The 26,777-nt window shown below is 40.8% G+C and overlaps 1 protein-coding gene across 8 annotated transcripts in view; it reads right to left on the reverse strand.

The window, feature by feature from the left end:
- SEMA5A (semaphorin 5A) overlaps positions 1–26,777 on the reverse strand; it is a 505,234-nt gene that overhangs the window by 21,280 nt on the left and 457,177 nt on the right. For all 8 annotated transcript variants that reach the window (XM_059916089.1, XM_059916090.1, XM_059916094.1 and 5 more), the window contains 4 exons: positions 7,343–7,568; positions 5,885–6,103; positions 2,235–2,405; positions 540–695 (listed from right to left, as the gene is read on the reverse strand). In XM_059916089.1, coding sequence (XP_059772072.1) covers positions 540–695; positions 2,235–2,405; positions 5,885–6,103; positions 7,343–7,568 — 772 coding nt within the window. The remainder of the gene's footprint in view (positions 1–539; positions 696–2,234; positions 2,406–5,884; positions 6,104–7,342; positions 7,569–26,777) is intronic.

Consider the following 26,777-nt stretch of genomic DNA (forward strand, 5'->3'; position numbering starts at 1 on the left):
AGTATCTAGCCCGTGCCTACAGTGAGCCTGTGATGGGTGACTAGCTATCACTAATAACTAAACATCGATTTCACATGGAAAAGCCTGTAGTCAAAGGGCCAAGCCAACCTCTTCTCCAAGACGAGAGCAAGGACAGCCTTCCATTTTCCCAAATAAACTAAGGCTGTATGAAGAGAATGGCCCTCTTTTCCCTGTGCAAACACATATGCACAACTTTGCCAAAGCATTTAACTTAATATTAAAGTAAACAAAGAACCTATTTTCATTTTTTGAACAAACTATTCTGACTGTGCTATAGGCAATAAATTGTAGAAGACATTGTGCTTAAAAAAACCTTAAAACTCATGGCCTAAATTCAAGTCTACAGACGCAGTTATCTACAAATCTATAATCGCCTTGAAACCATAAGAGTTGATTGAATCATCTCTGTTTCAGCAAACAGGACCTCATAGAACAGATAAAACTCCCACCTACGAATCACTGCCTCTCAAAGTACTGGAAATGATTTTGTTTGCACTAATAAGCATCTCCCCTCTTACCTGGGAGGAAATTGGAATCAAAAACACAGGGCCGGCTCTCCGTGGTGTTTCCGGAACACTGGCTGCCCACGGGGAACAGAAGAATGCATTGGCGGATGCGGACCTGGACTCCAGACACATCACACTCGGACCAGTCTGACCACTCCGACCAGCTCTCTGCAGCGGCCAGAAGACAGGAGATGCGGCAACAAGACCCACTAAGATCCATCAACCTGGAAGTTGGGTCAGCTTATGTACATTAAGGTTTCATATGATGTTTATAGTGGGTCTGTGTATAAATAAGATGGACTTGTATCTTATGACCAGTCCAGTAAATAAAATACAAAGGAGCAAGAATAAAAGAACTCATATACCTTTGATTAGAAATAATGTGCTTAAAATACATTTTCTAAAACTCACATTATTTTAATGCTCTAAATTAACTGTATTAGACACTCCATAAGCTAATGCATGAAGCCTGGCTGTGCGTGACCCTTCCTTGGTGGCAGAGAGATCATCAATGCAGACCCCATTCCTACGGGGTCATGCTCAAATCCTTCTCCAGAAAATTTCTACAGGCCTCAGTGCTCAAGCAAGAGAAATGACAGTGTGTTAATGAGAAAGTCCTGGTTGCGAAAGGGGTTCAAGCTACTACAAATACTTTCTTTCCAGTTGTGAAAACAACTTTGCAGGGTCAGTACGCCAAAGGCAGGCTGTACTCGTGGTAGAATTCACTCTATCCCTTGTTTACTGTCACTGAAGCACACAGGATCCACACACAAGTCATCAAGGCCAAAAGATGAACTAGCTAAAGTCACTTTACCCCAAAAAGGAAGATTCGCTAAGATGTGTTACATTCACCCGGACCTACAGATGTGTGAAAAGAGAGAATTAATACTCATTTTATGTAAGGAGGTTAAAAAAAATGAACTCTCAATAGTATTTATGAAATATTAATAATGTAAAATAATGTTTTTCTATGCAGCTTGGTTTTTTCCTCTTTTGAAATTAAATTTGGCAACCAAACTTGTGTTTTGATCCATTGTAAAGGGTATAATTTTTCCTTAGAAATGTGCAAAGTGCCAGTTTTGGGGATGACTGAGAATCTGGTTTCTAGGCACTTTTCAATATACATGGAACCTTCAAGGAAAGTCTGCAGGAGCTAGTTAAAAACGTGTGTGTGTGTGTGTGTGTGTGTGTGTGTGTGTGTGTGTTTCAAAGTCGAAGTTAGACTCAGAAGAGGTTGTCTCATTTTCATTCCAAGTGGTCCCTACATGGCAGAAAACGAAGCTAATTCTTGGATGGGTGGGCTCCTACAGGGCATCCACTGGGCACACGGGCCAGCTGGCCTCGGAGCCCGGAACCCCCATGCCCACGGTCCTGGGGGGATTCCTGTGAAGCCACTTCACAGGGGCTCTCCTGCTTCCCCACCTTGATTCTCAGCAACAAAATGTCAGCTCCCATTACCAGCTTAAATATTTTAAGAATGCTTGGTTATCACCGGTTTCTGTAACTAGTTCTGCAGCTACAGCGTGGTGAGAATGATTCCACTGCAGAACAATGTATCACGACGTCACTTCACTGGCAATAGTGCGGCATTGATGTGTCCCCCTCTTTTGGTCTTATCGTGATGTGGTTTCATCATTTCACCATTTGTACATCAGGAAAAGGGTGAGTCTGCCCTGCTGTCTGCACGGGCCTGGCCGGGGTGCTTACCGGGGCAGGGCTGCGTGTTGCAGAGAGCCTCTTCTGTGTGCAGGCCCAGGCAGATGTCGCCTCCATAGGCGGGGGCTGGGTTTGTGCACGAGCGGGTCCTCATGTAATGTCCACCTCCACATGTCGCTGAGCACTTTGACCAGGAGGACCAGCAAGACCACACGCCATCCACTGGGAAGGGACACAAAGTCACACCGCTTCTGAAATCCACATCTGACCCACGTGATGTGGCTACAGAGAGAGTCTGTGCTGTGCGAACGCGCTGTGCGCGCCACTGACCATCACAGGAGGGGATCCAGGATCTTCCACCTGGCTTTTCACATTCCTCCCTACGCTTCTTCAGTTCCTCCTATTCTTTCAGGAAATGGTTCTAAGCATGCAAAATGCAAGCACGAGGATGACCAAGGAGTGCATGTACACCTGTAGTACAAAACCCAGTCCCTGGGAAAGACCATGAACCCGGTTCTGTGGTTGTTCAGGTGAAGCCCCAGCTAGCGCGACCTCTGCCAGCCACCCAGGACAGAACCAGTGTCTTATCCTCCTTTTGTGTCACTTGCAGTTTACAGAACAAACTGTGGACTCAAAGATTTCATGGACAGAGAGGCAAGGAGTGTTCTTAGCACACCATAGGTGCTTAACTGATTCATCCACAGAACACACACCTGTCCAAATTCACTTTGATTCAAAAGGTCTCCCCTCCATGAGATACTCACTCACCGTTCCTTCTTCCTCGCACTTACTGTTTTCATAAGAAAGAAGAAATAAATTATCTTATTGAATTGGAATATGACTTAGGAAGAAAGAACCATCTGCTATCCTTTGTCGGCCAAGGTCTGGAATCAGTTCTGAATCAAACACGAATTGGGAAAAAGGAGTGATGGAGAAAGACCAAGCTATTGCTCAATGTTGGGAATAAATTATGTCGGTGAAAGTACTAGTTAAACCAAACCACAGAAGAAAAAGGATCATTTCAACATGGGCTCAACTTTCAAAGCTTACTGCAAGTTTTGATCCACATTAGAATTGGAGATCGAAGTTTTCATTGATTAATTTAAGAGGTATTTTTATATTTCTCAGGTCTTCGATTTATTTTCAAACTTAATCATAATGAGAAAACTTGTTTTTAAAGAAAATATACCACCCCTTTGTAACTGTTTCTTGTGGACCCAAGAGGACAAAGGAGGAGTAAATGCATAGGGAGGAAAGAGTCCCAAATGAAGTAAAAATAGCCTATAACTGGCCGGGCAGCTGAGCATCCAAAGCCCCGAGCTCTTCCAACCCCTCCGTGTTGAGTTGCATCCTGGCCTGTGTTAGGAATTTTCTAGGAGGTGGGAGAGAGAATTGACATTTGCCCCACTCAACCCCCTGAACTCATGTATTCCCAAGTGGAAAGTGAGGAGGGCCACTTTGAATATTTTCACAACCCTGTATGGAATCTTGGCTTTCAAAAAGAAGATGAGGACAGAGCTATTTCAAGACACTAAGGTTACGCGTACATGATACTGCCTTGACCATCAAATCAATGAAAATAAAAACAGCCACTAGATCATGTTAATGGGATGTCTCGGACGTGGGCCTGAGCCTTGCACCCGAAGGCCAGGGCAGCAACCGAGCATCTGGAGAGTCTGTACATTCAGCCGATGGCAGCATGGACCTGTGTCTGGAGCCTGGGGAGGCGGAGTGGATGGAGGGATCCTGACTTTCCCATGTGGCATTCCCTCCCCCACTTTACAGGATGGATCCTCATCTAATCATGTTGCCCCAGGGGTCCGCTCTCAGCCCCCCGGGGAGGAGCCCTTCCACTCTCCAGGCTGGGGCTGTGGGAAAGACATGTCTCTGTGACCTTTCCCAGCCCCTCGGCATCGCTTGGCCAGGAAAGCTGGGTAGTTTGGAGGGAAGCATCTCCTGAGGCTGGAGAAACAGAGACAGCCGAGGAGGAGTGGGGCAGCTGAAGGAGCAGGGACGTTACTGAGTGACCCAGCTACAAAGCTGGGAACTGTATTTTCAGTTTAATGTACATGTTGATTCATCCATCCATCCATCCATCCATCCATCCATCTATCCATCCATCTAATAGATGCTCACTAAGTACTGCTACAAGCCAGTTCCTTGCTTAAGGAACTCAGAAAGTTGTTTGTACCAACTGAAAAAGATGCTCTGTTTGCAGCAGTCTGTGCCTTTAAAACCAAGGTACACAGTATTTGGAATGACCCCTCATGCCCCACCCCTGCTTGTCTATATGGCCAAACCCCATCCGTCCCTCAAGACCCAGCCCAGGGGCAGCCTGCTCGGTAGAGCTGCCGTGATTCCAGCTCCATGGGTCCCCAGCTGACGTAGCCACTGCATCGTGTCATCGACCCAACCATACTGGGTTGACATTATTCACAGGATGCTTCCTCACTAAACTCTTCAGTTCCTTTCTGACCTGGACCAGGTCACTGTGTCTTTCTTTACTCAGTGAATAGCGCACAGCGGGCGATCCAAAAATGTCTGCTGAAAAACTGAATGAATAAAGAAAGGAAGATCAAGTAACCAACTGCTTATTTTCTCATCATTCAATAACCATCACTGAGAGCTATTTCGAGTGTGTGCCAGGCCCACGCTGGGAGCTGAGGGCACTGCTGTGAGTGAGATGGTCCTGCCCTCCTCGGGTGGTCACTCTGACAAAGTCAAAAGGCAGGATGCACAGCCAGAGGCCAGCACTCAGGATGGCCGTGAGGCACTGGGTTAAATTAAAGATCCTCTGACTGTGGGAAGGTCAGGGGGAAGCGATCAAGGTGACAGAGCTGCACTCAGAGCCGGGGCAAGAGGAAGGCACAGATGGTTAGAGCATTAAAGGCGACAGAGGAGCCTTCGGGGCTGTATTAGCAGACAACGCCCTGAGCGGGGGCGAGGGGGCTCCTTAAGGTCATTTTATTAACCCTGCGCTTGTGTGGGAATCCCGCGGAATGAAAAGCCAGGGACCAGGAGGAAGACCCAGACAGCACAGCTGCTGTGGGTCTCCAGGAGACGATGCTGCGTGTTCAGAGGACTGACCTCAGGAGGATGTAGACCCCTGTCAGCTGAGGGCACCAGCGACAGGCTTGGCAGGGCCCTGCGGGGCCACCTCTGGTAACTGTCACTCTGGTGAGGACTCGGGAGTATGGAGGGAGGTCAGTTCCGGGGGGCGCTGGGTGCATCAGAGTCTGGGAGGGACCAACCTCCAGTTTAAAGACAGGACACCTCTCTCTGGACCGTGGCAGCCCAGCCCACTTCTCAAGAGGTGCAGTGCTTGGGGCCACGATCCCTCAGAGGGGCTCCTGAGAATGCTTCAGTTTCTTTTAAAGCAGAAGTAATAGATGAACATAATCCAGCCTAGGTGATATCTGTCTTTATACCAATGCAATTGGAAGATTATATCTATATCTATCTATATCTGTATCTTTATCTACATCTGTATCCATATCTATATTTATAACTGTTATATATCTACATCTATATCTACATCGATACCTATGTCTACACTTATATCTACATCTACATCTATATTTATATCTATCTATTTATCTACCACAAATTATGTCTCAAACATAAAGCCAGGGAAGCTGAGTGAGAAAGTCTTCCAAGGCCCTTGATGTTTCGGTCTTTTCCAGATTACTCGATCCACTCACCTGGGCAGGGCAAGATGTTGCATTCCTGGTATTCCAGCGAGGGGCCCAGGCAAGGCATGCCCCCAAACTTGGGCTCCGGGTTGTTGCAAACACGCTTCCGGTTGCGAATGCCCCTGCTGCAGTCTCGGCTGCACTGTGACCACGAGGTCCAGGCTGACCAGGCCCCGTTGACGGTGTGGGCAGAGTACCTCCCAGCACGCAGGAAATCACCAGAAAGGCCTGCAAGGGAAATGGCCAAAGCACGATTCTGTTAGGAACTCTTAGAGTAACCAGAGTCCAAACTAACTTTCATTCTGTAGCGCTGTCTGCTTTGCTTCTGCAACTATACTCTCAGATATCAGTGGAACACTTTTTACACACCTCAGAAGCACAAAACCAAATAAAAATAAAATTGCAGTTTGCGTGATAATCTCCTATAACTCAAGCTTCTTTCTCTGCAGTTGCTATTAACAGGGGTGCAACTAAGAACTCAATTTGTCAATGTAGCAAAGTCCTTATACAAGTAAGAGGGTTTTTTGGGTAATAGGTCACTTATTGTTCTGAGAAATTTCTTACAAAGAAAATACACCTTTCTCACTTCCATTGGGAATTCTACAACAAATTGTCCTTGTGCAATTCATGTTCATTTTGATGGAAATGCCTACTGACTTAAAATATGAAAAAATATTCAGTCATTTTCTCAAAGGTAGGCAGTGTGACACAAGTTTTAACAAAAAACTCTCAAGGTATGCCATGAAGTTCTGGGGAAATGTGAGAAGGCAGATGTGTGAACAGTTCTATCCATTGTTAAGTTTCTTGGTTGTCTACTTAAAAATTCTGGCTCAGAAACCTAGGCAGATGCTCTTCAGAGAAAATAGATTAGAAACCTTTTTCTCTGATGAGAGAGTAGTTTGTGGTTAATCAATAAAGAACACACAATTTAGCCTCATTTCATGTGGTCAGAGGCAAACAAGTCCAATTTTGTATTCTCAATATATCAATACCAAAATGCATGGCTAGTCATTAGAACTTGAAGCCATTAAGACACAAGAAGGATGAAGTATTTTTTAAGCCATGCCCACAATATACTTTTGGAGGAAATATAAGAAGTCTTTTATAAATGTGTATCAAAATTTTTCCTTAGTTTATATCATTTAAAATGAATATTAGTGTTGGTTTTACATGTATCTGAGAATGGAAGGATTAAAAAATATATGTTCAGATAAGAGAATAAAGTTAAAGAAACAATGTCATTCATTTTCTCTGTTTTTACTTTGATGTCATAAGAAGTAAGTTCACAGCCTGCTCTGAAATAAGGGACTAAGTGATTGAATTGGAGACAGGGTTGTCAGATTTAGCAAATAAAATACAGGAAGCCCAGTTAAATTTTAGTTTAACTGGGCTCTTCTATGAACTTAGAGATAAGACAGAACACGTGTCCCTGGAAGCAAGTCAGTCCCTACAGAGTCGCTTACTCACCGTCGGTGGAGCAGCTGCTGGTTCCATCACTAGAACAGTACCGCATCTCAATTCTCTGCCTTCCCACTTCCAGCAAGTTTGGATCAGGCAGGCGGGCCTTGCACGTGTACCGAAATCGCTGCTCGTAGTGGCCCCCATTGTCAGAGATGTTGACAGGCGTCCAGGGTGTCCAGGGTGTGGTCTTCTTCAGCTCAGGGCATGGGTTGGTATTACAAGGCTGGTACTCCTGGCGGAGAAAACACATGAAGTATGCTTATCATACTGCAGAAATAGAGGCAGGGGCATCTTTCCTTAAGTGAAGGAGAGGGCGCTCTAAAACTTTAGGTCCTGACACCCACCAGCTACCCTGCAAAGTTAAAAGCACATTTTTTGGTCAAATTAGGCATTTAAGAGAATGTTCGGTGTTCAAGTTAACTGCAAAGGAATCTGCACAGTTTCTGCATCAACAATGAGAATGAGATAATAAATGTAATTGTATGTGAATAAAAATGGTGATTCCCCCCAAATCATCTTCCTTTCACTTGATAAGTGACCCAAAATGCTGAATATTTTGACGTTAACTTTAGCTTTTATTTATTTATTTTTAAGATTATAGTTAAAATGAGGGAACCAGAATTTGATTTTTGGACCTCATTATGTTCAGTCTGAGATTTATATTTTAAGCTCTGGATCGCAGATTCAAAGTGTTAGAATGGTAGCTTTCCAGTTGATAACACAATACATGATAACTTTTGGTCTATAAGAAATTTTCACAAGATTTCCCTAGTTAATACGTTGATGGCATTTTTCAGTCTCACCTCCCTTCCCCAGTACCAGATACCTCCATTGTAAGCACAGTGGGGAGGACCCTGGCAAGTGGGACACGCCATTTTTGGGCAGTGGAATTTAGGAGTATAAATTTAGGTCTCTTAATCTGGCAAGAATTTTAAACATTATGTCTCCAGAAACACGACCAAATCTAAGGGGCACAGGGTTTGACCTTGAACATAGCATTAGATGTTTCATTAGAGGGAAAACCCACAACATATAATACATTCAACTATGGCCATACTTTTAAAATAATTTTATTAATGTTAAACATACATAGAAAGGAAGAGTTAAATAGCTTTCTAAGATTTATTATGAAAAAGAGAATTGTTTTATCCTCCCCCCATCTCTTTCAGTTGATTATCTAGATACTTATCCCTTAGAGCTAACAACAAGAATTTTCCAGTATCAGGCATTGTCCATTAACTGTGCACTATGGGAAAAGATTTAGCTCTTTATTCTTTAACCCTTTACCCCTCTCCCTGTGTCTCCAGCCCTGATGCAGCCTTCCCATCTCCCATCATCTTAATGTAGTTATGCTGCACTTTTGGTTAGATCCAAATCCAGTGTTTGCACTTATCGCTAGATGAACACTATCCACAGATGACTGGTGCAGAGAGCTGATTGGTTTCTGTCTCATGTCCAGTTCCCTCCCAGTCTGACTCAAGGACTCGCCTGGTTTGTCAGGGTTGTTGTCTAATTTCTATGAACTTGTCATGAACTCACTCCCCATCAGGTATTTGGACACAGTAAGAACTGTGTTGGCTGGTTTATGCTTTGAAAATAAAAAAATCTCGGTAATATTGTATAAATGAATTCTGGTAGGAGAGAAAGTAGCCATGTGTATCCACACCAGAAGCTTTAACTGGAAGCTTGTTAAAATATTTATTTTGTCATGATTCTAATTAGTCTAACTAGTTTTCTTTACGCAGGGTCTATCTTTTAAAACTTTTTTACAAGGGACAATACTCGAGGGTTCTTCATGTTTGTGACTTCATACGCTTCTAACAGAAAACATGTAGAGTAATCATCACCACGTTCCTGATTTAACACCTCTTGCTTCCCTTCCCTGGCCCACACTGATGCTCTCCATCCCCACACCAACACACACTGGAAAACAGATGATTTCATTTTCCTTTGTTTACAGCACGTTTTATTATGGCATCTTTTGGATGCTGCCTTTTAAGTGAAAAAATAACCCCAATGGATGCCATAAACTCAATCATGTGAAATACTAGACAGAACATGTGTGTGCTCTTTTTCACTGGAATGGAGACCACGTAATAGGAATGCAATCGGCCTTGTCTGGGACCTTCCAGGCCCACTGTGTGGCAGCACTGCCAGCCCCAGATTGAAAATGCCATATGCATTCCCTTCATCACTCTGCGTCAGCCTGGCTGGGCAAGTGTCCAGGGGCGCCTGGCTCCTTGCCTAAATGGACTTAAAACATATGCTGTTTATGGACCCCTGCTTTTAGCATTAACAAGTTTGACATCACCTACAAAATAGTAAGATCCCATGTCTCAGTAAACAAACACAGAGGGTCCTCCCAATAATTCTGAGCTTCCTTGCACTAGAAATTTCACCTCTTCTATGGAGATGAAGTTTTTTTTTTGAAACAGATGAATAGAAAATATATTTTAAAGCCTGGGTTGGCCTCTGTGTACTGGTAAAATGCTCAGAAGGGTGGGGGGATGGTGGCAGCTGTCACATGTCCCAGAGGCGGGTACACCTCAAGGGTGAAGAAGATCAATTCAGGCCCATTAGACTTAAACCTCTGATAACAAAGTCTGTTCTTATGTTCCATTAGCTCCTCACTGTACAAAATCCAACAGGAGTCTCAGGACCTCTCCTTTCAACTGCCTTTTAAGATTTGATTATGATGCATTCAGTTAAAATATCAAATTATGAAATACTGAGAAATGGTATGACTGATCTGTTTTATATTAATGACCAAAATTATAAAGTGGTTCAATTCAGTGGTGAGTAGTTGTATGGCTTAACTGAGCCTGTATGCTCCAATTTACTGAGGAACTGCTGCTATAAGTAAAATAGAGAGATGGTGACAATCCAAGCAAACCCAAATTTGAATGGAACTTGAACAGCATTATATTTGATGCTAAAAAGAGAAATTATTTTACAAGGGATTTCAGGGAGCTAATTATTATACCTGTCACATAGGATTCTTAATCTTCTGGTGGAAAATATTAGATAAGAATGGTTAATAAATCAATCCCACTGCTGCTATATATCCAAAGGAATTAAAATCAGGATCTCAAAGAGATATCTACACTTCCATGTTCATTACAGCATTACTCACAATAACGAAGATATGGAAACAATGTAAGTGTCTAGTGACGAATTAATGGATGAAGAGCATGTGAGACAGACAGACACACACACACAGTGGAATATTATTCAGTCACGAGAAAGAAGGAAATCCTGCCACTTACAATAACTTGGTTGGACCTTGAGGGCATTATGCTAAGTGAAATAAGTCAGACAGAGAAAGACAAATTCTGTATGCTCCAACTTACATGTGGAATCTAAAAATGCCAAACTCAGAGAAACACAGAGTAGAGTGGAAGTTACCAGGGGTTGGAGAAAACGGGGAAATGTGGGTCAAAGGGTACAAACTTTCAGTTATAAGATTATCAACTTTGGGGAGCTAATTTACAGCATGGTGATTACAGCTAATAATACTGTATCATATACTTGAAAATTTCTAAGAAAGTAGTTCTCACCACAGTAAAGAAATGATAATTTTGTGACAGGACGGAGGTGGTAGCTAATGCTATGGTGATAATCATTTTGCAATTTATAAATGTATCAAATCAACACATTGTGCACCTTAAACTTACACAATGTTATGTTCAATTATATCTCAATAGAGCTGGAAAAAAATAAAAATAAAGACAGCAGCCGATGCAAGGACAAAAAAGAAAAGAAAAAGGTCAAGAACAACAAAGGAAAAAATAAACATGTTACTACATCAATTTTAAACAGTTCTCCTAACATGTTGCCTATGTTTTACATGTCCCAGTCAACAGTGATACAACCATCCATTTGAAAGTTTAATCTGGAAACCTGGGAGGTACCTGCCTGTTCTCCCTCACCTCTAGGCCAAGTCCTATAGATACGGCCTCTTAGGCTCCTTCTCTCCTCCCCATCTTAACTGTCTCTTTTCTAATTCAGGCCACCGTCCTCTCAGTCCTGTTTCACAGAATCAAAGCGTGTATTTCACTGACATTTAATTGTGTATTTATAAGTCTGCCTCCACAAACAGACTGTAAATTTGTGAAGAGCAAGAACTTTGCCATATTTATTTTATATTACCAGTCCTAAGTACAATACTATAATTTTTTGGTGAATGGATAAATCAATTCACAAATAAGCCCATTCTGGTGGAATCTGCATAAATCTGGGGAAAAATTAGATGGTTAAGCAGGGCCCCATTTTGCTGTTTATTTTTCCTTTGAGAAAACTAAAATATCTTATATTCCATAGGTTGAAAGTAAAATAGATGGTAACAATCCAAGAAAAATTTTGATACCATGTGTTTAGCACAAAATAAGAAAATTACCCTTAAAGTGTTTGCCTCAACAGCTGAATATATGAACTAAATATATTCTCGTATGGAATACGTATGGTTTCCATATGTAGTTATCAAATTCTCTTTCAGTAACTAAGTTGTTACACTCTGAAACAGAAAGCCATTCTGCACCAGAGGAACAAGAGAGTAATGCAGCTGTGCTCGCGAAGGTACCAAGGTTCTGAAGCATATGTACAGAGGTAGATCTGTGATCCCAGGAGCTTGAGGAAGCAGAGCCCAGATTGACAGGAAATCCTGGAAATTAGTTTAGTGGTCCCAGCAAGGAAGAGAAAGAAAAGGGAGACAGTGCATTCAAAATTATAATGCCACGGAATGACTTCTGCTTCCAACCAAGATGGGGTAACAGAAATGGGATGAACTCTTTCACCAAGAATAACTTTAAAATACATAAAACAACAGTTCGTAAGACATCGGACATTAGGCAACGAAGGTCAGAGATCACCAAGTTTCGGAACCATGAGGTGAGCTCCGCAACTGACCCAGCCTACAAACTTGAGAAGGTTTCCAGATGATGGTGGAGGAAGAAAAGACCCAGGCACAGACTAGTGACTGGGGAGACAGAACTGGGAGGTAAAGGAAGCCAAAGGGGCCGGGGTTCTCAGCAGGAGAGGGCTGCACAAAGAAGAAACTCCAGTTATGCACAGCTCCCCCGTTAGGTATTCAGCTGAGTAGAAACCCGTGAACGTATGTGTATGAAGAGACTACACATGGGTGGGGAGAGACCCACCTGAAAAGATCAGAGGGAACAGTGCACGCCACTCACATAGGGCTGGGAATACTGCTTGCTCCGAAGAGCCAGACTGAAAAGCTTCATAATTCTCCTCGCATCAGTTAGGGTACCAGGAAGGGTCTTGTCTCCACCATGGGGAAAAATCACCCCAGACTAAACTCTGGTCTGATATCAACTAAAGAGATCCAAAAACCAAAAAGATCAAACTAGTTTCACATAACTTGATCTTGTCCCAAAGGAGAGCTCTTGCATAATTTGGGGAATACAAAAGTGTCCAATGTACAACAAGGAAAAGGTCACAGTGTCTTACATCTAATCTAAAATTACCAGGTATGCAAAGAAGCTGCTAAAAAAACACAGCTTACAATGAGGAGAAAAATCAGTCAATTGAAATTGGCACAGAAAAGCCACAGATGACAGGATTTGAAGTGAAGAATATTTAAAACTGTTATTATAACTGTATTGCATATGTTCAAGGAGCTAGAAGAAAGACAACCTGTTAAGTAGAAACATGGAAGATATAAGGAAGAAATAAAATCAACTATACACAACATTCTATGAGGTCGACTTTAATCTGATATAAAAAACCAGACACAGACATAAGAAGGAAAGAAAACTACATGTGAATATTCCCCATTAACTTAGACACAAAAGTGCTTAACAGGATTTTAATAAGCAAAACTCCAAACTATTTAAAAAGGTCAATAGCTCATAATTATGTAGGGAGTACGTCAAGGGTGCAAGGTTCATTAACATTTAAAATTGGATCAAGGTAATTCACCTTATTAACAGTCTAAAAAGTAAACCCAGATGGACATCTCAATAGGTACAGAAACGTCATTTGATAAGATGCCCAAACCCACTCCTTATAGAAACTCTCAATCAACGAGGATAGAAATAAATTTCCTAAATCTGACAAAGGACATTTATTAAAAACATACAAGCAACATCTTAAAGGTTAAAGCCTGCATGCTTTTTTTAAAGCTGAAGAATATAAGATCAATATAAAATATTAAGTCTGTCTCTATGTACTAGCAATGAGGAATCATAAATTAAAAGAATGCCATTTACAATGCTATCAAAAATATGAAATACTTAGGAATAAGTCTCATAAAATATGTGCATGACTTGTACACTTAAAGGAAACTTAATCTTCTAAATGATCTATAGAATCAATGCAATCTTAGTCACAATTCCAGAAGGCCTCTTAAAAAAATAAAATTTGACAAGCTAATTCTAAAATTCACATAGAAATACAAAGTATCTATCAATAGAATAGCAAAAGCATTTTGCAAAGAAACGACATTGTTGGAGGACTTACACAGCCTGACTTCAAGATTCATTATAAAGGTACAATAATCAAAATGCTGTGGCATTAAGATTGAAAGATTGAGCAAAGGAGTGGAATGAAAAGCCCAGAAATAGACCCACATGCATATGGCTTATTGATTTTTCAAAAAAGGTACAAAGGCAATTTAGCGGTAAAAGCAGTCTTTTCATCAAATGGTACTGGAACAATTTGATATCCATATGTGAAAACCTGAACTTTGATCAATAACTTGCTCTACCCATGATAATAAACTCAAATGGATCATAGACCAATATCTAAAAGCATAAAACGTATAGAATAACACCTAGGAGAGTATTTCTGTGACCTTAGGTTAAGCAAAGATTTCCTAGATACAATGCCAAAAGCATCAGTCATAAGAGACGTAAAAATAAGTTGTGTTAATCAAAATCAGAAACCTCTACTTTTGAGAGACACTCACTCTTAAGAGAATGAAAGACTAGTCACACATGGGAGAGAGTATTTGCAAATCAGTTATCTGATAAAAGGCTCATACCCATTATACATTTAAAAACTTAAAACTCAACAATAAAAGAAAAAAACAGTGTAAGCATTGTCAAGTGTTATGGAGAGACATTTCACCAAAGAAGATATACAGATGGCAAAAAAGCATATGTAAAGGTACTCAACATCTTTTTTTGTTTTGTTTTTTTTTAAGAATAAAAGTAAATTAACACAGATGTAGGGAACAAATGTATGGACACCAAGGGGGGAAAGTGGGGTGGGGTGGTGGTGGTGTGATGAATTGGGAGATTGGGATTGACATGTATACACTAATATGTATAAAATGGATAACTAAAAAGAACCTGCTGTATAAAAAATAAATAAATAAAATTCAAAAAAAAAAGAATAAAAGTAAATTAAAACCACAAGAAACCACCACACACTTATTAGAACGGCTAACATGAAACAGAACAAAAGAAACCTCGAACCTGACAATATCAAATGCTGGTGAGCTTGCAGAGCAACAGGAACTCTCATATCCTGCTGGTAGGAATGTAAAATGACACAATTGCTTTGAGAACTATTTGACACTTTGCTAAAAGCTTAAACATACACTTACCATATGACCTAGACGTTTCCCTGCTATTTACCCAAGAGCAAAGAAAGGATATGTCCATACAAATACTTGTACATGAATGTTCACAACAGCTTTATTTGCAATAGCCAAAAACTGGAAACAATGCATATATCCATCAGCAGGTAAATATCTAAGCAAATCATATCCAAATAAGAGACTACTCAATAATAAAAAGAAATGAACTGTTGTTATATTCAACATAGAAGAATCTGTAAAGAATTGTCCTGAGTGAAAGAAGCTCCCCAAAAAGGAATGACAATGTATAATTCCATTCACATAAAATCATGAAAAGTGAAAACTATGTAGTGAAAACTCAAAAAATGAGTGGTTACCTGAGACTAGGGAGGGCAGGGAGGTATATGAGGGAGGGGTTACGAAAGGAAACAAGGAAACTTTTGAGTTGATGAACACATTCATTCTCTTGTGTTGATGGTTGCATGGATGTACATATTTGTTAAAATTTATCAAATGTTAAACATGTGCAGTATATGGTATACCAGTCATACCCAATAAAATATTAAAAACTATGTGGTCACTGAAAAACAATTCTCTTTCTAAAAAATGGCGGTTATTTTGCTAATTTAGAAGTGATATTCAAAACAGTTGTGTTTGCACGTACCTGCACACAAACTAAGATTACAATTATTTTATGGCATTCATGTTGGAATATTTGAGACCGAATGTAACTACTAAGTATTTGTAGATAAATGTTTCATAAATACAAAATGTGCATGATCAAGCCAATTTTACCTGTCATCCCACATCCCACATTGTATGATAGAAAATGTTATTTTCTATCATGCAATCAGCCAGTGTAGCAACTGCCTGTTTAGCCTACAGATACATGTGCATCAACTGCATTCTTTTATAATCTTATTCCTCTTACAATCAGTTTCTTTAGCTTCAGTGCATTTTCATGCTGCTACAGGTCTTTGAACATGAAGGAGTTAAAATGATCTTCCATGGGGTTTGGAGATGTTTGTGAGTCACAGGATGGCTTGATGGAAGGAGCACTCAGCCCCAAGGCCACCTTCTAACTTACTGTATAATCCTTGGCAAATCTTTTGAACATGTCTTAATCCATTCAGGCTGCTGTAACAAAATACCACAGATTGGTTGGTTTATAAACAACAAGAATTTATTTCCCACCATTCCGGAGGCTAGAAGTCCAAGATCAGGGTGTCAGCATGGTTGGGTGAGGGTCCTCTTCCGGGTCACAGATGTCTCTTTGTATCCTCACATGATGAAAGGGGCTGGCTAACTCTCTGGGGCCTCTTTTATAAGGACACCAATCCCACTCATGGGGGCTCCACTCTCATGATCTAATCACCTCCCAAAGGCTCCACCTCCTAATACCATCACCTTAGGCATTAGGTTTTCAACACATGGATTTTGGGGGGACACAAGCATTCAGCCTATAGCAGAACACACTGCAACAAACGCCAAATGAAGGGTTACACAGGATGATCTCAAAGAACTTAACAAACACATTTTGGAATCCACAATCTTGCTTTTAATTTAGTCGGCCAACCCAAAATAAATATTCAGTGCATGCACTTGAATCTGGTTCATAGAAGGTAAAACGATTTGATATCCAAAGGCTACATGACAAACAGTCTACGCTAGCTACTTTGAAGAGGGGATGCTGATTTAGAGATTTTAAAGAATATGCTTGTTTTATTTCCATTACTACTATTAGTCATTAAAGACCCAATGAAATAAAATAGAAATACTCTTTAAAATGTGAAAGCAATATTGGAAAAAAAAGAGTGAATATTTTTAAGTAGAAAATCCCACTGTTCTATTGTAGTAACTGCTTGCATTTCAGCAGACCTTCTCTGGGTAGCTACAGTCCTCTCTTTGGCCACGTTCATAAATCTTTACTGTATCACTTGTTTGCCTAAGGGTCTCCAAATCCTGCAAGCTTTTTGAGGGTAAAGCCTGGGGCTGATGCAACTTCCTTCCTCATTTGGGTGACTGGCAGCACTTCTGGCTCCAAAGGGGGAGAGGATTGAGATGAACATCTCAAGCGCTTTCAAATGGGTGCATTTATCAATACTTTCAACAAGCAGTCAACCTGCACTCTTCTAAGTGCAGAAAAAGCAGCAAAATATTCCTCTGCTTTCATATTAGAAAAAGATGTGTGTGCCTGTGTGCGTTAGATTATATGCGTGTGTATATCTATAAAAATGGAGCTGGCTTTCCTCCTTACACATACTTTTAGGCATTACTTTTTATAACACTGTAGAAATCCCAAGAGAATAAGAAAATCAGTGCTGTCGCGGGAAATCTTTTTTATTATAGAGGCTGTGATTTGTGGGCACTCTATAAACTTACATCTCAAATGAGAAGATCCATTTATTTGGTTTATTCTCTCACTATCATGCCCTTAAATTCTTAGTCCCTGAGAACGAACATCAAGAATTCAGATATCTTTTTTTCTGGCAAATACCTTGCAACAAGAGGAGAAACTACTTTTAGTTAGGAGTGAAAGCCTACCATTGGGAAAAATGTTTCCTTCTCAAACTGACCATTGAAATGGGTGACCTTGAGCAAAAAAGTCCACCCTTTATTTCCATTTCTCCATTTTTAAAGAAAAAAAATGCTTAACTGTAATATACTTGCTTCAGAATATTTGGACATATTTTAAGGGTTCTTATGAGGAATTTCGGAAGAACAAGAGTAAATAACACAAACCAAACTGATGTTGTGTTATTTAAGATTGAGGCTTTGAAAGGACAACTCATGGGGCATTGCTTTTACACTAATACATGGGGACAGTTGCCCTGGATTCTTTTAAGTACAAAAAAACAATGGTCACTTGCTTTCTTACTAGAAAATGATCGTGTGTGTGTGTGTCTCACCACCTCACCGCACATATACAACTGTAGAAAAACGTGGCTTAAGAAAAGAAAGAAAATACTCCCTATAATCACAGGATTTGGATGTTATGGTTATAGTCATATAGTCACATTTGTGTGGGCTAAAGTGGCTTAATTTCTTGGCAAGAAGATGCAAAATCAAATTAGAATAATGGAGTGGTTATGGAAAATTCAGTCATGAAGACACAGGCTAAAACCATACTCATGGTTTGGGCAAACCCTAATTAAAAAAATTAAATGTATTAAAAACTGTTACTTAGCAGCCTAGGCAACCGTTGGTATTTTACCAACACCTGGTTATTAGTCTGTGGTTTGATAAGTAAATATTTATTTTATATATAAATTAATTTCTAAAATAATTTGTTTTGAACTTTTGAGAAATGTATTAAAAATAAATGTGAGTCAGATGGTGTTGATAAATATATACAACTTGTTTTTACCTGACCATTGACTGCAAAGTAATTAAATACCATTTTCCTCTTTTAGATAATTTGGATGCTTTTACTTTTTCTTTATTCTGCTTGTGTAGCTAAAGGAACGCAGGCCAAAACAGAATTGTAATGTCTTTTTCTATTTGCTTACTCAATTGGCAAAATTCCTAAAGATATCAGTTTTCTTCTGCCTTTCGTCAGGCATGGAGGGTTGAGTAGTCGTCCTACCTGGAGCCTTGGGAGCAGCTGGTCTCTTTGTCATTAGTCACCTCCACCCTGATTCCTTGATTATGGCACAGCTATGACCTTAAGGGTGATCTGACAGTAAGCACCCACTCGCAGACTCTGGTAGGCAGAATTCTCACATGCCCCCAAGAGCCCCACCACCTGGGTATCACATCTTATGTAATCCCTTTCCTGTGAGTGTGGGTGGGTTCTGTGAAAATGATGGCATAGTGAGGTTCCTCCTAATCTAAGACCTCCTTGTAGTGGACAAAAGAGATTCTCCTGCTGGCTTTGAAAATGTTGGCTGCCACATTGTGAGGGGACCACATGGCTAGGACCTGAGGGCAGCCAATAGGAACTGACGACATCCTCCTACCTACAGCCAGAAGAAAATGAGGACCTCAGTTCCCGAACTTCAGGTCACTATGTTTGAGTGAAATAATGTTGGGTAAATATCTTTTGTTTAAGGGCATGAACAGAATTTAAGATGGTGTTCTGCTCCTTCCACGGAAGAGCTTTCCCTAAAGTGTATCTTCATGGGGTGCTCATGGTGCTACAGAGACAAAAGCATCTGTTGTCAGGAGGGACTGAGAAGCCCTGGGTTCAACAGAGTTAAACGGGTTTCATCAAACCAGGAGTGCTCAGAGCTGACCTTGGAGCCCTGTTTTTAGAGCTTCTCAGGGAACCAGAGTGGAAGAGAGGGCACCTTAGCAAATGCTGTCAGAGAGGATGTTACCTGGAATCAAACGAGTTCTCAAAAGGCGAGAGCAGTTTTCTCATCGGAGGACTGATGCTACCATCAACTTCATTGATTCAGAACTGAAAATAGGGGTGTATCCCCAGAGTTCTGAAGTTGTATGGAAGTCATCCCTCTCCTGCCAAACCTAAGCAGGATTTAAAAGATTGAGGATGCAGTCCTACGTTCATAAAATCTTTAGCCCACTTGACTCCATGTTCTAATCAGGAAAGCCATCTAGAATATCCCTCTCCTTCAAGTCTGTTGGTGGGCGGCTTCCCAGAAAGTGTATGATGTACAGGGAGCTGCACTTCATTTGTCTTCCTCCTCCAATGACTTCCAGTCTGAGTTTATTTATAAGTGGGCTAATCAGTTCTTATTGTGAGACTCTCTGCTCATTTCCAAATTCATTGCCTTATGTGATAACCAGGAGAGGCCACCAGGTCTTAACCTTAACCCAGGGCCTCATCTTTCTCATCTGAAAAATGGGCACATAAAGAAACATCATTGGGACCTCCCTGGTGGCTCGGTGGTTAGGAATCCGCCTGCCAATGCAGGGGACACGGGCTCGAGGCCTGGTCCGAGAAGATCCCACATGCCGCGGAGCAACTAAGCCCGTGCGCCACATCCACTGAGCCTGTGCTCTAGAGCCCATGAGCCACAACTACTGAGCCCATGTACCACAGCTACTGAAGCCCATGCGCCTAGAGCCCGTGCTCCACAACAAGAGAAGCCACTGCAATGAGAAGCCCGCGCACCGCAACAAAGAGTAGCCCCCGCTCGCCGCAGCTAGAGAAAGCCCACGTGCAGCAACGAAGACCCAACACAGCCAAAAATAAATAAAAATAAATAAATAAATAAATAAATAAATAAAATAAAAAGAAACACATCATAATTATCGGGGAGTGTTAACAAGATAAGGTGTTCACAGTGATTAGCAGGGATCCTGGCATATGGGGCATCTTTGGTCTGCACAGAAGCCTGGAAATGAAGATGGGATGCAGAACGTGAAAATATTAGGGGTTCTGCAAAGTTGGTCACTAGCAATCTTGAGAAATCATCCTCTGTCCAAGAAAATGCGGATGGTCACAAAAACCCCTAATGATCCCAGCAAGGTTACACACAAGGGAATGGATTTACCTAACTGGCAAAAAAAAGTTTAAACTTAACTTGCATCCAAGTTTCCATGTACATCATTTCACTCCCTTGGTAATGTGATCATCCAGTAGAAAATTATCTTCGAAATTTGTTCTTAACTGAGTTTACATGAAGCTGACTTTTTATCAGTTCACATTGCTTAAATAATTAGTTAAGGTTTCATGTCCTAAAAGATAGTAGTAGGAGCATTTATTTAATCTAAAATTCCTACACCATGAATGATGCATTTGGAACATTCACTGCTAGGGTCAAAGTTCTTCTGTCATTTCCTTTCACCAGTATGGAAATGTTCAGAACTCTTGGGTATTCTTTTGGCTCCCTAAGCTGGGATCCCATCATTTAATGGATCTGGGAAATGAAAAACACATATGTTTTATCAACATCTTTGCTTAGAATTTAAAGCACAAGGAACCCTTTTTTTGGTCTTCTTTTGGCCAATTTACCTTGGGAAATTATGTTCCTCAAATAAAGTTGTGTAAATGACTTTCTTCTTATAATTCAGATTAACTACGTTTCTATTACCTCATGAATCTTTCCTGCCAGAAATTATGGGTAATGTCCTAAGTACCTACATTTAAACAATTATACTTTTGAAATTAAAAGTCAAAGTAATATTGTACAAATGACGTTTTCAATGAACAACACAGTCATGAAAATAGAAGTATCATGTTATCCATCCATCCATCCATCCGCTCATCCATTAATCCTTATTCCAGTAATCATGTTGGAGCATCTATACCTCGTGCAAGATGCTAAGCTACATCCTCAGGGGATCTTAGATGTTAGTGGTGAAAATGAACGGGGGAAGTTCAAGGTAGACATGTGAAAGTGCCATTAAGTCCCACACCAACTATGTGTTATGGGAATTAAGATGCAGGGGGGACTTAATCTTAAATCACATGAGGACACAGTAATTGACACTGTGGCCAATGCCATGGGCCACTGGGCCTGGGGTTCTGTGTCTGACAGACCGACCAGTTTTATACCGAGGGGTGTATTACTCCACCCAACAGCTTAGCTGCCTTGAGCAACCAATTCTGGCTAAATTATCCATGCCTTCATAGTACAGTGTCACTGCTAATACAAAACAAACTTATCCAGTGCAATCTTATCCACTTTAAGAAAAGTTTCAAGTTTTGACTACAGAAAATAAAAAACCGACAGGTTAAAATATAAGTTGCCAAAAGAGCTGGGTATGTGTCCGTATTTTTTCTTAATAAAGTTAAAATTCGTTATGCCCCAATTTTATAAATGTTCAGAATGTGTGCACAGGGTCCCAGCAGCAGGCCTGATGAAAAGAGGAAAGTGTGACAGTAATCTGCTCAGGACTGTGGTCACAACTGATGGCCAAGGGTCATTCCAAGGCCTGGGTGGTGTCTCCAGATCATCATTACTCTACTGGCTTTCCTCTCAAAGCTGGGAGCTACATTCACAAGAGACCACCAATCTCCCAGCAAAGGAGACTCATTTCAACCTGAGGATAAAGGCGTTGCTCTCTCTTGGTTGAGTACAATCTCAATGCGGTAATATAAATATATAACGACTTTCCTCATATCGTTTTCAAATAGACTATCACAAAAGTGAATGATGTTTCTCACATAAACTATCACAAGAATGAATAATCTGTCTAAATGAAGTAACAACATCATAACACAATCATTTGTCTAAGACCGCTCTGGATGGATTTATTTCTAAGATTTATAAACTTCTCTCCCAGAACTTAATTTAACGGTTTATTGATGTCTTGGGCTTATAATTAAATTTATTTATTACTGACAATACTATTAACGTATTCGGTTTGTTGCTGTTGCTGTTTTCCAGAGCCTAAACACATTTCTCACATTTGCTTGAATTTTTTTTTTCCGTAACCTGAGTTTTCGGGCACAGCTCTGCTGTCTTATGCCCCCTCTTCTCGTGGTCCTCTTTCTCCCTCCCTCCATCTATGTGATATTCTGGACAATGGATCATTAAGCTGATTGGAGCACAGCGCAAAGAGAACAGCCAGAACTTGTGAGGGCTTGGGAGTCTGTGCCACAAGGCTGGACAGCAAAACCTTGGTGCACACCCGCTTCCTAAACGTGGCCCGACCCTGGCTGCCAGCGTTAACTGTGGCTGCTTTTCCGTCGATGAGGGCTGCGGTAGAATTAGGACATTCTAGATGTTAAGTTCGAACTTTAAGTTAAACAGTTCTGGCCTTTAATATACTTAACATGTGGCTATGATGCCAAACAGTTTACCTAGAAGTTTGCTATGAAAAATAATTGTCCAAATCAACTTTTAAAGACGGATCTACATTATGGATTTTCATCTACTTAAATATAAGTTGAACATCTATAAATTCCTAATATACAATACGGTGATCAAATTATTAAGTGGGTAAAATTCCGTCAAATCCATATATTTGTCAAAGATATTTATCCTGACGTAAGTTGTACATTCCTTAGATTTTAGCCATACAAAACTTTCCCCCAGTTGTCACTATATAAACACACTTGTATGTGTGTGCATGTATATATATATATGAAAATAGAAAAACTTATAATGGAGGTCACTTATGTGGAAGTTCCTATATGAAGATTATCTAAACCAATAAATGTGGTTACAAGTCTCTTGTTCTAGAATGTTGCTTCTTTAATAAAGCAGGGATGCTTCTTATTTAAAGTTATCTTTCAGGACTATAGAAAATGTCCCAGTTAAAATATTTAGGATTCTGTACTGTGAATGACTTTAAAATTCATTTTTTCTCTTCTAGGAAATATTGTAAAATTTAAGCAAGACTACTGACTGCTTTCTGCTTCAATTTATATTCATTTAGGCAAAGAAAAAACCATAAGGTGGCTGAATAAAAATGCCTGTTCTTCCAAAATATGACTGAAGTATCTCTAAATTGCTTTATTTTCCTACAAATATAAGTATATTGAATAAGAAAAATAAGCGGTACGTTAGGGTCACTATAGACATCTAAGTTTTCTCTTATGTTGTGACAGAAACAAGTTTCGTTTTCTTCTTTTAGATCACTCCTCAGTGTTAGAGGTTATTTGGCTTTATTATACCATGAAAGGTCCTAGCCCATATTCAGACAGAACATTACGGTCAGGGGAGTGAGATGTGCGGTTTTTTTCAAACAAGAGTTTATATGGGCAGGCAGGAATGACACCAGCAGCTAGAAGCCTAAATTTGTATTAACATATAGAATATGCAGTTATATATGAAATATATATATAATCTCACAGAATTATAGTCAAGGTCGTATACGAGGAGGCTCTACCGTAAGACAGTTTGAATGGTGGAGGCGGCAGCCTCAACAAACGCTGGCTAATTAGTGTTAACTGCATTTCCGTGACTCCATGTTACCAGCAGGATAAAGCCCAAGGTGCTCAGCTTTCCAGACTCAGAAAATTAGATCCACTGCCCTGGCTCAACCCCTCCCATCCTGTGGCCTTTATCTGAGCCATGTGGCACTGTCTTAAAGACCCACAAATACATAATGTGGCTTCAGGCTTCTCTGCCTTTGCTGCTGCTGCCTTTACTGTAACATATGATTCTCCTATATTTACCTGAAAATACCACTCCCTCCTTCATGTCACCATTGTGCCCTGGAAAGTAACAGAGGAAGGATGCAGGATCACAAGGACCTGCCTGCACAGGGGTGTCTCCAGTGATTTGTGAAGACACCTGCTACCTAGTTCTCGTGTTCTGTTTCTAGCTCAGCACTGGACACTTGCTGCTTGTCACACAGCAGAAGACCTCCCGGCCCTTCCTCCATCAAATATGGCACTAACGGGGTCCGTGCATCTGAAAACCAGCCTTAGCTCCTGTATTTTTGATAACTTTTCCTCAACGGTCCACAAAATCTTTAAAAATACGGAATAATCTTTCAATCAATAAACAATACACAAACAAAGATCAAGCGGCCATGGTTCAAGTGGGGTAGGGGCCAGGAGCTCGTCCAGCTGAGCACCAGCCCTGCCCCCAGTGCCACCTACAGGGGCTCAACGTGGTGTCCTTTGCCAAATACACAATAATGTCTGGCCTACAGCTAACGACTGGCCATTAACTAGTAGCCCCTGATCTTTGAGACATAGGTAAGTGAGGTGGCAGGAATCCTTGGGATAGATCATTCCCATCCTTGACCTGACAACTCTTATTTCTTTGCCTTGTTGCATTGAATTGGCCATGATCTCCAGAATAATATTAACATTATCAGTGCTGGCAGGAATCCACGGCTTTTCTTTGACTTTAATTGAAAAGCTTCTAACCTTTCACCATTATGTGTGATGGTGTTTGCTGTATCATTTTAATAGGTAGCCTTTGTAGGGTTAAAAAAGCTCCCATCTATGCTTTGTCTGCTGACTTTTTAAAAAACTGTTATGAATGAGTGTTGAATTTTATCAAACATTTGTTCTGCATCTATTGGAATGACTCTGACATTCTTTCTTCTTAATCTTATTAATATAAAATATATTATTTATAAGATTCTCCATTTGATCATTATAAATGTCATACTATGAATAGGAACATATAAGTGCAATGTAAATATTTATATATGTAAAATTTATATGTATACATAAAGTCTGATGAATTAAGGTTGCACAATATGTACACTGCACAAAAGAAGATCCTGGCAAAGGGGCATGTGAGGGCTCAAATTCAGCCTGCATCTTTTCCTAAGCCATGAGTTTTGGCAGAGGGCTGTCTGTCCCCAGAGGAAGGAGCAAAAGAACATGTTGGCTGCCTGCCAAGACCTGAGCCTAGGCCATTGTGACCCTCAGAAGGGGAAATATGTACTACTTCACGCAAAGGCACCTTACAGGTTAGCAGTGCTTCTGGGGCTCATCCATTTCTAGCCCTCGAGGTCAACGTCATTTACCAAGCAACTCAACCACTGGATATCTTATCTTGGGAGAACTTGCTACAGGGTTCTCTCACCTTTAAACAAATTGCCCCTTTCTGTCTACTGCTCAGAATCCTTGCCACCATCTCTATGAGCTGGCACCACTAGCTCTGATTTTTAATGCCTTTCCCCTACTCAAAGAGGTGGCCACGAGAAAAGGGACACAAATGTTTAAGTGAGGGAGAGAGATACAAATACAGCTTAAAATGATGAAGACCTGACTCTTCTTGCAAATATGATGATTGTTTGGGGACCTCTGGAGAGAATGCTTGATCTCTGCTCCTGGTTTAGATTTGTGACAGTTCTCCCTTCATCTGAATTTTGCCAGGGCCTTTCACACAATTCATTGAGCAGCTAGTTTGTGCCAGCTACCGAGAAGGTGCTGAGGGTGCAGGGCTGAGCCACAGAGACAGGGCATCTGCAGCTGGTGGCTTGGAATCTCACAGTGTTCTCCGCAAAGTATCCCCAACCCCCTGGGGAATCTCCCCTCTCTAGTGGAGAGGACCACAGAAAAAGCATCACCCAGCTTTCTCGAAATTCAAGCTCACCAATGATTTCACCCTGGTCCAGTTACAAGGACATGACTGACAACTTAAAACTGTGCCAAGCAAAGTTGTGTCTTCCACTGAGACATAAATAGGATGTCTGCAAAGTGCCAGATTGTAAACCTTTTTTTGTTTTTTTTGGCCGTGTCTCTCAGCATGCAGGATCTTGGTTCCCTGACCAGGGATCGAACCCGTGCTGCCTGCAGTGGAAGTGTAGTCTTAACCACTGGACCGCCACAGAATTCCCAGACATGTCTTTTATAACACTAGTCCCTTATCTTTTTTAACTTGAGTACATACGCTGAAAATTAATTAAGATTCCTTTCAAACAAATGAGGCAAAACCCGATAAATGTGTAGTAAACTCATAGCCACACCTACTCAGAGGCCTCCCCTACACAAATATTAATCTAAAAGCAACAAAAGGGAAATTGTAAGTTCTGCTAAAGAACAAGGAACAATGAGTACTGGGAAAAAAGTTACAATTTCTACTGATTATATATTTTTTTGCCAAGATCTCAGTAAAAGATAGAAGTGAAGAGTCAGAATTTTAAAAATTGACAATTTGTATCAGGATGGAATTGGATTTCCTTTGGCCAGATTCCTTTCATTATGCGGTGACCCCTGGGTCACTTCTAAGAATAATATGATGTATGAGCACCAAGGATGACAAACAAGACAAGAGAGAGCGGGAGAGGCCCTGAGAAGGTCATTTAAGATATATGCACCCAAGCAAAAGGCTGCCAAATCCTCACGAAGGCACACACATGGAATGATACCTCCTTAACAGCCCCAGGAATTGGGGTTTACAAAATATAAAATCAACCCCAATGGACCAGAAGTATTTACATTTCCAGTTTCCTGGCTGTGCAGGCTAAAGGACCCGTTTGTTTCAACGAGATCCACAGTGCATGGAAAACATAACAAATGCACTGGAGATGCTTAGGCAGATCTCTATTCCGCAGGGTAAACGGTGGGAGCTCCTC

The sequence above is a fragment of the Balaenoptera ricei genome, chromosome 3 (assembly GCF_028023285.1).
Source record: "Balaenoptera ricei isolate mBalRic1 chromosome 3, mBalRic1.hap2, whole genome shotgun sequence".
In the NCBI taxonomy this organism is placed as follows: Eukaryota; Metazoa; Chordata; class Mammalia; order Artiodactyla; family Balaenopteridae; genus Balaenoptera; species Balaenoptera ricei.